Raw genomic sequence first — 12078 nt, forward strand, 5'->3', positions numbered from 1 at the left:
TGTAAAAGAGCTATCCACAGTGCATCACACCTTGGATAGCTCCTTTAGAATTCTGACCAGTTCTGATTGAAACCTGAATTGGATTCACCGCCCCACTGACAGTGGCTAATTAACCTGAAGTTTTGCTAACATGAAGTTTATTTATAGTGTCTAAAATTCCTGTTAATCCTATGTGGATGAACATATAACAGGCCTTTCAAATATTAGAAATCCATGGCACAGATGTACAAGGTTGGTTTCTGATCTATTTATGTCAGGGGTGCACAACCTTCATTAGGTAGGAGGCTGCACGAGAAAAGGGGGCATGTCCCAGGTCAAAAAGGGGTTTTCATCAGTGGTCACTGTGGCCAATACATTTGGCAATGAAACATATTGTTTAATAACCAATGCACCCATCTATTATACAACATATATTATTTTATTTTATGCTCCCCATTTCATCTCAACCTTTTCATAATTAAAGACTCCCCACTTTATGTATTTTATCCCATAATAAACAACCCATCATATCCCCTCTACTTTATTTTATGTTATCCCACTATATTTCTTTTATTTCATCCCACCCCTTTTTAATAGACTCCCATATCCTTCTCCACCTATTTACTATCAAATATTTTTATTTCATCTCCTGTTAACCCATTTTACTCATTCCATCCTTTTTATAATGAAAATTCCCCAGTTTAACCCACTTTATGTAGTCCATCCCATAATGAACACCTCCACTCTATCCCATTTATTTTTTATCATTCTATTTTATTGTACTGCAGTTTATGTATTTTATTGCCATCCTTTTTATAATGAACACCTTCCATTCCATCCCACCTAATGTTTCCCTCTATTTTAAAAAATATATATATTTTATGTTACTTAACCCCATGTCATGTCATCTCCCATCTCAACTGGTATTGTTATCATGAACATTCTCCTCCACCCTCCCAGCCCAGTCCGCTTCAAAGCATCAGCTTGCTTTTGCTGGAGAAAGCAGGTATTCACTGAGCCTCCTGGCAGCAGCAGCAGACAGCAATTGTTTTTTCCCCAGATCATCTTCTAGACGAGGTTCTGGGAATCGCTCTTGGAGGGCTCTACGGTTCCTGCCATAGTAGCCCCATCCCCAGAGCATCCCCAGAAGTCACCAGGTAAGGAAGTAATGAAGGAAACATTCACCACCGCCCCCGAAATGCACGCAGGACAGGATTACTGGCAGTGGCAGGAGGTCCATTTACAAATGCGCAATTGTGCAAGATGCTCAGTGAACGCTAGAAGTGCTTTCTCTGCTGCTTCTTTTATTTATGCTGCCTGTTTTCCACGGCAGCTGGGTGTCTTGGAGGGCCGCATACACCCCTGATTTATGTGATGGTGTGTGTTAGCTTTTGGCTGGAAACACCAAACATAAGAGTGCTGCAGGCATTACTGAGTAGTAGAGACTTCTCCCTCCATCTTCAGTGCAGCTGGCATAGGCATATGGAGAAATGTGCAGGCAATGACAAAGAAAAGCCAGGACACCTTCCCATATAGTCTAGGATCCAGGGAAACTGTTGACATCCAGGGTGTACTAACCTATCTTTAGTGTGAGGACAATAATCAGAGAGGTGAATATATCTATCTGCAGAGCATCTCTAGCTTTGGCACAACATAGGATCTAGCCCAGCCTTCATCAACCTGGTGCCCTCTAAATATGTTGGAACAAGACCCCGTCATCCCCAGCGAACAGGACCATTGGCTTGTTGGCTGGGAGTGAAGAGAGTTCTTGTCCAAATACTTCTGGGGGGCACCAGGTTGAGGAAGGCTGGGCTAGCATTTAACCATGGGAAGGACTGTGCATACTTTAAAAATCAGACAGAAGTATTACGTTTAAACTATATGAAAAATAACGATAAAATGCAAGCACAGCTGTGTGCATTGCACACATTCACATAATGAAGAAACATACCTTGTGTCTAAAGTGAAGGACAAGATCTCGTGGAGACAGACCTAAAAAAACGGAGTGCAAAGCACCTCAGTAAGAGCAACCAACTTTTTTATATCTGTTTGTAGGACTCAAACTATATTGAAGTCATATATGCACCTCTTTGTTATATATGCATTGGGAAATACTGAACTATTTGGTTCATTGACCACAAATGCGAATTGGATTTTAACTACCAATAACAGTTGCTTTTTCCCATCAAATCTAACAGAAAAGGAAATGGAGGAAGGAAAGTGGTATGACCTATCCTATTAATACCCCTTTGATTATCCAGCCATTTCTGAATTTGGAGAAAGGAGCTGAGCACTTCACCTCACCGAACAACTGAAATGCTGTAAAACCTACATAAAAGGAGAAAACCTCAGGGTTTGTGATGCAACGGAGTTACCTAGACCCATGACTGAAGGGCAAAGTAATCATAATAATTAGTAAATTATTTGGGCACACAGGCTGGGCGTTAGACTTTATATGTATTCAAGTACTTTAGTAAGTGAAAATGGGGCAATTATTTCTCATTTAGTAAACATTGCTTACCAAGATAAACTTGTGACCCTTCCAGTGAGGTTCCTCCCAGTGAGCTATTCATATGTTCATAAAGTTCCTGGAAAAAAAAACCATACAATTTTCAAAGCATTAACACCACTTTCTAAAGGCAGCTACCAGAAAATAAATGAAAAGGCTAGTCTACTTCATATAACAAGGATCTGCCAAAATACTACTACTAAGAGCTTTGGCATTATATTAAAGGAGTCACTAAATGCATGGGCATCAATCCAATGGGCTCCTATAGGCTTGGGCTAGGATCCAAAGAACTACTTTAGGTGTAACACAGGGCTTTCACATGCCCAATGGGATTTTCCAGTTCACGCGCACTTCGGTGTATGTATGCCATACCACAATCTTTTCAGCATCATCTCACTTCAAAAAGTACTTTGCCAGGGAGCATGGGGGAGAGCACTGTTTGAGAAAGGCAGGAACAAAGCTCCCTTAGGTGTGCAGCACTTGTTGCCTGGTTCTTTCTAGGAACATATGAAGCTGCCTTATTCCAGTTTCAGACCATTGGTCCATCTAGTTCAGTACTGTCTACACTGGGTTGGATGCAGACTTGCCCCTGTGAACTGAAAGGCCCCTTCTTGTTGGTGGTGGGAAATGGAATTCGGCAGAGGAATGAGATCCAGCAGAGTCTGGAGGAAGGGGATGAGGCAGCAATGTTCGCTGATTCCTCCTTCCCCCTGCACCTCACACAGTGTTCTCGGGGGTCCCCCAACTCTTCAGAGCTGATCTTTGGGGGCATCAGCAAACGTGGCCACTCTGCACCTTTCCTCCAGCTAGATGATCCAACTCACAGAGTTTCAATCTGCTCAGCTCTGGATACAATCCACTGACTAGTACCACCTTTCCAAGGTTTCAGACAGGGGGCTTAACCATCCCTATCTGGAGATGCCATGGATTAAATGTAGGACCTTCTGCTTGCAAAGCATATGCTCCACCACTGAGCTACAGCCCTTCCTTTCTATCTTATCCTGCCATGGAATCTAGTGAGTTCACCTACGCTTCTGCTTGCAAGGCTTCCCAATACACTTCAATTGAAAGGGAAGCTCTGCAAATGCACATGAAGAGTAAATTTAACCTTGTTGATGTTTAGGAAACAAACAGACAATGAGGAAGATCATCTATCATTCATAGGCCAATATCACACTTACAACTACATCTTCGTTTACTTAGTTATAGCCCAAACATTCTTTTACAAAGCCTTAGACCTTTGTATATTGAAAACTTACCTTGAGAATGGAAATTTGTGAGAAGTCTTTTTCTTCAAAATAGGCATGCGTAATTAGCTGCAGCTTAGCTTGGAGTAGCCCATACAGAGGCTTGCAAGAAAAACACATTGCGTTACAACAAAAAATCCAGGCAGCGAAGAACAACTATATCTATCCTTTTAGTATGCATGGAAGTGTATAATCTCTTATTATCCTGCACATTCTCCAAAACATATAGTGATATTAGGCAACAGTTAAACTATAAAGATTGATGTCAGTCATTCTATCCAGCAGCATCCTACCCTCAAAGAAAGCACTGGTTCCTGTCTCTTCATAGTTCTGTGTTTCTTTAGCAGTGTACTGTTGTTGTTCAAAGTCTTGAATAACAGTATGGTAAAATACAGACCAGGTAGGGCTACCTTGCTCCATTTGAGAGCTGGTGTGGTTACAGTGTTTGGACGAGGACGAGGGAGACCTAGGTTCAAATCCCCACTCAGCATGAAGCTCATTGCATGACTTTGGACTGGTCACTATCTCTGTCTCACAGGGTTGTAGTGATGATAAAATGGGGACTAGGGGTGTGGAGAATCATGTACACTGCCCTGGGTTCCATGTTTCAGATCAAGCTCTTCATAAAGAATTGCTCTTTACAGAATTTAGCTCCAGAATCTAACTTTGAAGATCATACATATGCTGATAAAAGGATCTCACATTTGGTAGTTGTTACATCAGGTGTGTCTTGAATGCTAAGAAAAGCCTTTATTCTGTGAGTTAATATGGCCTAATAGACACATTTCATTCGTTAGAACTGGAACCAGGCCCTGGACTGGGAAGTGGGCAAGTCATTCTCTAGACCAGGGATGGGCTGCCTGGCGGTGGGGGGGCACCTTGCTCCCCAGCCCCCACCACGGCCTGCACTCCTACCCCTTGCTGCCATCCAATATGTCGCTGAAATTTGTGGCAGGGAAAAAGTGGTGTTCCTTTAAAACAAAGAATGCAGAGAGCAGATACCTTGTTTTAAAGCAAAATCACACTCCACTTACATCTTTAAAACGAGGGGAAAATGCTGCTTTTTTGCTGCTGCTGCTACAGATTTGGCAGTGGCAGGGCAGCGGGAACAGCAAAAAAGGCTGGGTAGGGGTGCATGTAGCCTGTTTGGCACATGCTGCCTACCCCTGCACTAGTCTCTGTTCCATACCTGTGCTGTGATAGGCCTCACAGATTTTAAGGATGATAAAGCCTGTAAAGTGTTTTGAACAACAGAAGTGTTATGTGTCCTATTTCATGTACTACACAAATGTTAAAAAACAGCCATACCATGTGAAATTAGAACTGCTCTCATTTTAAGAGCTTACAAATCGCATTTTTCTATTTACACCACTTTGGAAGGATGCCTTTGACTCAGATTTCAATACCCACATAGCTTTTTAAGTCTAGTATGAAAAAAGTCCCCCAAACAAGGTGTTTCTAGGCGTGTCACTATCTCTTACCAGCTGACTTAGAACACAGACACTTTTCTGAACTGTTTCTCGAGTAACATCTGCTTGTCGTACTTTCAATACCTTAAAAAAAGAAGAAAGAAAACAAGCTTTTACCAAATATTTATTCATCTGTATTTAAAAACAAAATTATTTATTTAGAGTTCTGCCACTAAAAGAGGCCACTTATTTAGAAACTAGGCACTCTACAAAAATTTAAAATAGAACAGGCTCTGCCTGCAGCCTTATAGTCTAATCAAACACAAGACACATTATGTAGGAAAGAGAAAGAAAGTAAAAGGGAGGGAAGGAGGGATCAATCAGGAAAAAAGCGGTGTGAAAAGATTAATGTAGTAATAGAAGCAGAGGGATCCAACCCTTTGGATCCAACTCTAGAATTTTTCTGATATTGCTATACCTTTTCTTTATTCCTCTAGTTTTTCAGTCTTCTTGTATAAGTATTATTTTTTTGCAACACCTAACATTACCAACCATTTCTTACAAAGTGATGGACTCCTGCGAACATCTCCCTATGTTAAAGTAATGTCATTCTCAATTTTCGTCTTAAAGACCATACAAAAATAGAATTTTGTCTTGTTCCAGGAGCTTTCAGAATAACTAAAAGTGGGGCTCAATAAAATGATCACCATTTTGGTGACCCCAGTAATGAAAAACAAAGAAGATTTTCCCAATTTAAGAGAATGTCACATTCGTACCATCTTAAACGAGGTACTTCACTCCAGCTGAATTACTTTAAGATGGTGCCTGCTGCCCATGGTTTTTGGATGCATTTGATTTATTTAATTATTATAGGGATAATATACTGGGGAAAAATTTGTAGTATTTTGAAAATGAATTTCCATATTAAGAATGTCTGATTGGAAATTCTATCACTTTTAAAGTAATGACAAGGATATGCCAGCATGGTCTTTCATTAATGATTTAGGAGATTAAAACAATTTTTCTCTTGATCCTTTTTGTTACACATAATTCGTATGCATTGTTTTCATATTTTCATACTTTTTCTATTCAAAGAAAAAGAACATTTTGTACCTTGGCTTTTGCACAATGTGTTTTTTATTTTAAATTTCACACAACTGCAGGATAATTACCTTAGCTTCTATCTGCCTATAGCAGGAGACACCATATACTGTGCTTTGATCTCCACTTCTTGGCGGCAAGTGGAAAAACACAGTGTCTGAAATAGAAGAGAAGACTCTTACCACCTTTCTCAGGATCATCCTCAGGGTCTGCAAATTAATGTAAAGATATCCAGGAAAAACAGCAACATCGTGGTGTGGGATACCAAGCGATACTTGGGCATATTGCAACAATATTCAGGGACTGTTCAAGCTGTTCTGCCCTAGGGGAAACATTTTACTCACCCACAAATGGATCTTTTTCTGGTGGTGGTGGTGAAGCACCTCAGACAACAGGGGCAAGAAATGTTGTTCTTCCCCTTAATGCTTTCCCCACTTGCAGCCATTCGTTCCTGCTCCATTCAAGCAAACCATATGTCTGCTGCCAAAGAATTGGCAGGCTAGTTCAAGTCAGTATCTGAAATTCAGCACCACCGCTGCTCCTGAGCCGGGATGCCTCCTTAGGGTGCTCACCTCACAATGCTGCAGTGACAGCAGAAGCCCCAGCTGGAAGAACACCTTCCCCCGCATCAGCCTGCGGACTAAATCCCAGATATAGTAGCCCTGCGCCCCTTTGGCCCCCTTGCTGCCCGGCTCCCTTCCTTCTTGCCTCTCCCTTCCTCACAGCAACTCCTGACTCTAGGCCCTAACTGCAGCTTGTTCCCAGTCCTACTTCCTTCATGGCTTCTTTCTTCAATTCCATATCTCCACCATTCACTGTTTTCTCAGGTACCTGCTTTTCATTTTGCTACCTACCCATTTCCTTTAGCCATCCTGTCTGTTGACCAACCTTCCACCCCACATAGGAGACCTTCCTCATAAGCATGGTGACCTTTCTTCAGAGCCCTTTCTCTGTTTGCCTCACCACCTTGCCTCCTCTGTCCATTTCCTCAAGCTTCTTCTCTCTGCCAATTGCCTATTCTGCACCCTTCCTTCAGCCACTTTGCCATTAGACTCCCTACTGCAGCCTTCCTCCACCTGCCCCCTGGCAACATGTGTTCGACTGCAAGTCCCATCATCACAAGCCAGAATGGCAATGCTCACTGGGGATGATGGGAGTTTAAGTCCAATACTTCCAGAGGGCGCCAGATTGGTGAAGGCTGCCCTAATGCTTGGCTCAGCCAGCTCACAGGACTTTCTGATCCCCAACTATCCCCTATGTGAGGTTTATATCCTAGCCAAACTGGCATCATTTGCTTTCCTCACAGATGTTTGACAGCAAACTATTTAATGTCTCAAGTAACTGGACATTCCAACCCATGATACCAGCTTAGCTAATAAGTGCAACACACTAGGCCAAGTTTAGCACCAGATATGCTGCCTGGACCCAAATTTCCAAATTCGAGACAAAAGAGGTGTGGAACAAAGCAGTAATTCTGCAAACAACTTGCTACCGGCCACTCTGAGAGATGGCTGAGATGGGGCTCTCGCCCACCATCCCTCACTCCCATCTCAAACCAGCCCTTTAGGAAAGTAGCTGCTCATCAAGGTTCTACAGATCTAATTCAATAGCCTTTTCATAACGAAACTCTCATGATCTCATGATCAACTACATATAGATGTGTGCATGTGTTGTCTGTTTTATCTGTTTCTCTGTAAACGGTTTTTATATTATGCACAATACTGTGTGTTTAAGTTTTTGGAGACAGCAATCCTATGGTCCCTGGAGGAGCATCCCAGGGACCATAGGAATGCTAAGAGAAACCCTTCCAGGGTAGGTGACAGTGCTCCCACCTCGGAAGGGGGAGTCAGAGATCCGCCCTCCTCCCCCTTGCAACTGGCACAGAAAAAACTGCGCTGGCTGCCTTCCAAAGTTTGAAAATTGATCTCGGAGAGGGGGAAAAGGGGGGTTCCAGTGGGCAGGGAGGGGAGGAGACCAGAGTGGCCAGGATACAAGTTATCCTGACTCTCATCCAGCCTCCTTCCCTCCCTTTCCAAAGTGCTCATGAGATGGGCTGAAAAGCCCATCTAGCAAAGATCATGAAAGATGGAAGATGGGGAGGCAAAGATCGCCTCTGCCGCTCCTCCCGCCCCGCTGGCTTTAGCCTGGTAGGGCATAGGAATCTCGGATGCCTCTGAGTTCAGAGGCTTCCAAGCAGTGAGGGCGTAAGCGATAGGATTGTGCCTCAAACTCTGTAAAACATCCAGAGAGCTTTGGCTATTGGGCAGTGTAGAAATGTGATATTTGAAATGAAATGGAATTGTCAGTATTACTGACAAAGAGCCTCAAGCAAATAGCTTGAAAGGCAGCCCTAAGGGAAGACAGTACTTGATCCTCAAGAAGAGTTGCCTTACACACTTTCAAAGCAACCGTGAACCTCCAACCAACAAAGAAAGATGCAGCAATACTCAGGAGAATACTTTCAGCGGAACAGGTCTGATTGCTTTGTTGCTATGATGGCTTTGGAGCAAGTACTCTTGCTTTTAGCAACACTATGCACTAATGGCTTGTTGCCATAGTAACAGAATGGCCAGCAGCTGTGCTTTGGCTTCTGCAGTTTGGTCCGTGATATTTAGGGATGTTTCACATTGTGCAGTAGAGGCAGGTAAACATTAACAGTGTGTTAGGGCTGGTACGGTTTTGTACCAAATTTGCCTATACTTGATATATTGTATAATTTCTCCTGCTGTGTGGAATCTTTGCAACCATAAGGGCTAGAAACTTGGTTTCTTAAAAAACAACAACAACAATGAAAACTGAGATCCAAACTAGATGTTACTTTAATTGTGCGGTTAGCAACCACATAAGGTGTTGCTGTTTTTTAAATACCCGCCTGGTGGCAATTACAATTGGTGCTAGTGGCAGCTTTTTCCCCCAAGAGAGTTTTCCTCCTAAAGCAATTGGAGGGGGGATTTTTCTCAGGATCACAGCTGGAGAAGGAAAGGATAACTCTCTCCTCCTCACATACTGAGTTCCTGATGAAAATCTGCCCTGCCCTGCCCACCCCACCCCACCCCACACAGAGCATTAAATATTTTAAAAACCAAGCTGTGGTTGCTAATCACACAATTCAAGCAGTTTGGACCTGAGATCCTTAGGGTGCGGAGTTCTTCACCCAATAGCACATTCCATACTTCCTAGTCATGATCATAGAATACACATAGCACTGAGTGGAACCATCACAAGTGGCTTCTTACCTTCTTGATAGTTGTGAGCACCATCTGGCAATGCAAGGAAAGGCAAGTATTTCCATTCCTCGGGCAAACTGTGGCTGTCATGGCCTTCTCCTGGGATTAGGGGAGGGTATGAGAACTCAACCTGCAAAACAGCATGTTATGTTATACGAACTGCTACATGAGAAGTGCTTTCCGTAACGAAATGTAAGACAAAGCACTCTGTACTCCATCCTCCAGGAACCTTTACTTTACATAACCCGGCCATGGGAATGCCAGGTAGGTCAAAGAGCAGTGCTTATAATTTCAAATTCACTAACAGGTGGGACATGGACACATCTACAAAATACATAGTTATCTCTAGTAGTAGCAAAACATACAAGCAGGATTTATTGAAGAGATCAAGTTCATTAAGGGCGCAGTCCTATACATGCTTAGACAGAAAAAAAGTCCTACAACTTCCAGCATTCCCCAGCCAGGATGACATAGCTGGCTCAGGAAAGCTGGGAACTGTAGGGCATTTTCTGTCTAAACATGCATAGGACTGCATCTTATCACACAGAATAGCATAGATTTGTTTGCAAATGCTACGTGAATGCAGTTAATTTATCAAATAATAAGGAGGGAGGGTTCCCATGATGCTTCCCTTTATGATCACTCATAGAACATCTTAGTCTGTGAATTTTAATTTCTAATCCAATCTATCTCCTTCTCTGCCTTAAAAAACAATCCCAAAGGGAGAGAAATGGTTGAATATCATTAAATAAGACCATCTGAGATAAGCATGGCTCTCTTAAAATGTGGTCAAAAGCTAGGCTCTTTGAGGCTCTTACCCACAAACACACACACAAAATAACATGGCACTAACATGAATGAAGCAGCCTCTGTTCACTGGAGCCCTACAGAGCAAATATGTAGCACAAGATATGTGTTGATTATACTTCTACCAAATCCCTTCCTATTTATCTCCCCCGATAGTGCAATAAGGATATGCCTCAATTTAAAAACATACACACACTAAACAGTACTTAAGATAAAATTAAATCATCCTCAGACACAAAAGATCTGTGAGCACAAAATAGTTCAGCCCTGAACAGGGAATCTTCAAGTCACTAATCCAATGACACAAAGCAATACAACACAACAATGAACATTAAAGCCAGCACAAGGTTAATAAAAATAGAGACAAAACATGGATTCAATGCACTATTCATTTTCATATGCATGCCTACTCAGAAGTAAGTCCCACTGAGTTCAATGGGGCTTACTCTTAAGAAAGCATGCAGAGGACTGAGGTCTAAGGAGGAATTCCAAGTCTACATGTTTAAGGCTATTGCCAAGAGCACTTCTGCTGTTGCTGCATTTGCAGTAAGAGCCCTTTCATGTATATCAACAGCAGACATTGCAAAGCCTGCCTGCTAATTCTCTCCACCAAAGCCAGCTGGATTGGGTTGATCCATATGGCCACTACGGGATAGGCCAGTTTATCTGGGATAAGGAGGCAAGTTGGAAAACTGGGCAGGCAAAGTGTGCTCACTGCTCTTATGCTGCCCACTCTGCTATATAACAATTCCATGGTAGTAATATAAACTGGATGAAAAGAGATGCTGCTAATTTAAGGACATCTAAAGAATTGCATGATTAGGATTTTTTGTTCCAATGTGCATCACTACTCTTGCTTAAATTCAACCGCATTGGCCATTTTTATGCCTATTCTCCCATTTGGAGAGATCCTTTTGGAGCTCTTCACAATTCCTTTTTGTTTTAACCACACTAAATAATTTGGTGTCATCTGCAGACTTGGCCACCCCGCTGCTCACTCCTAATTCCAGATAATTTATGAACAAGTTGAAAAGCACCGGTCCCAATACAGATCCTTGTGGGACAACCGACTAGGAAAGAAAACTAACAGGCTGATCTGATGCAGTCGGGCACACTTACAGCGCAATCCTACACATCTACACAGAAGTCCCACAGAGTTCAGGGGGGCTTAGTCCCAGGTAAATGAGTGTAAGATTACAGCCCATCAATTTCCATTTTATTTCAGATGAATTTAGGCACATGATTGGCTACAATCCTGAGTGTACTTACTAGACATTAAGAACCACTAAACTGTGTGGGCCTACTTCTGAATAAATGTGCTTGAGATTGGGGTGCCTGTATAAATACTATAAATCTATTATACTGTAAATCTATTGCAGGATAAAGAACTAATGTTTGTGTCACAAATGTTTGTTTTCATGACAGTTTCTTTCACTCATACAATAAAGGCTATTTTCTCCATTGTCACTATATTGTTTACCTAAAACATTCCTGGCAAAAGCATGCTAGCAGTGATGCAGGTATTTGCCGAGATGGAGGCAAAGTGCCTTTTCTCTTTAATGAAAACAAAAAACTTCCTCTACAAGCCTTATTTAAATATGAACTACCATAACATATATGAACTTGAGCACACTCCAGGAGAGAGCGGAGTTCAGGAAGGCCTGGCGTGCTATGTTCCATGGGGTCACGAAGAGTCGGACACGACTTAACGACTGAACAACAACCATAACATATAAATATTAAGACTTATTAGCAAGATGTCTATCACTCTGATAGGGTGAGAAATAGCTTGTGGATTG

At 42.2% G+C, this 12078-nt stretch overlaps 1 protein-coding gene across 10 annotated transcripts in view; it reads right to left on the minus strand.

Annotated features, from left to right (window-relative positions):
• The window catches only part of AVL9 (AVL9 cell migration associated), a 39785-nt gene that overhangs the window by 21170 nt on the left and 6537 nt on the right, over positions 1 to 12078 (minus strand). For all 10 annotated transcript variants that reach the window (XR_014792282.1, XR_014792281.1, XM_084857897.1 and 7 more), the window contains exons 2-7: positions 9482 to 9602; positions 6317 to 6402; positions 5217 to 5288; positions 3748 to 3837; positions 2501 to 2567; positions 1931 to 1971 (exon numbers count right to left, since the gene is read on the minus strand). Coding sequence is in view for 8 of the 10 variants with exons in the window: in XM_084857897.1 (XP_084714023.1) it covers positions 1931 to 1971; positions 2501 to 2567; positions 3748 to 3837; positions 5217 to 5288; positions 6317 to 6402; positions 9482 to 9602 (477 nt within the window). In the remaining 2 variants the exon portion in view is untranslated. The remainder of the gene's footprint in view (positions 1 to 1930; positions 1972 to 2500; positions 2568 to 3747; positions 3838 to 5216; positions 5289 to 6316; positions 6403 to 9481; positions 9603 to 12078) is intronic.

The sequence above is a fragment of the Heloderma suspectum genome, chromosome 5 (assembly GCF_057233095.1).
Source record: "Heloderma suspectum isolate Gila_16-S chromosome 5, 16-S_ref, whole genome shotgun sequence".
NCBI lineage: Eukaryota > Metazoa > Chordata > Lepidosauria > Squamata > Helodermatidae > Heloderma > Heloderma suspectum.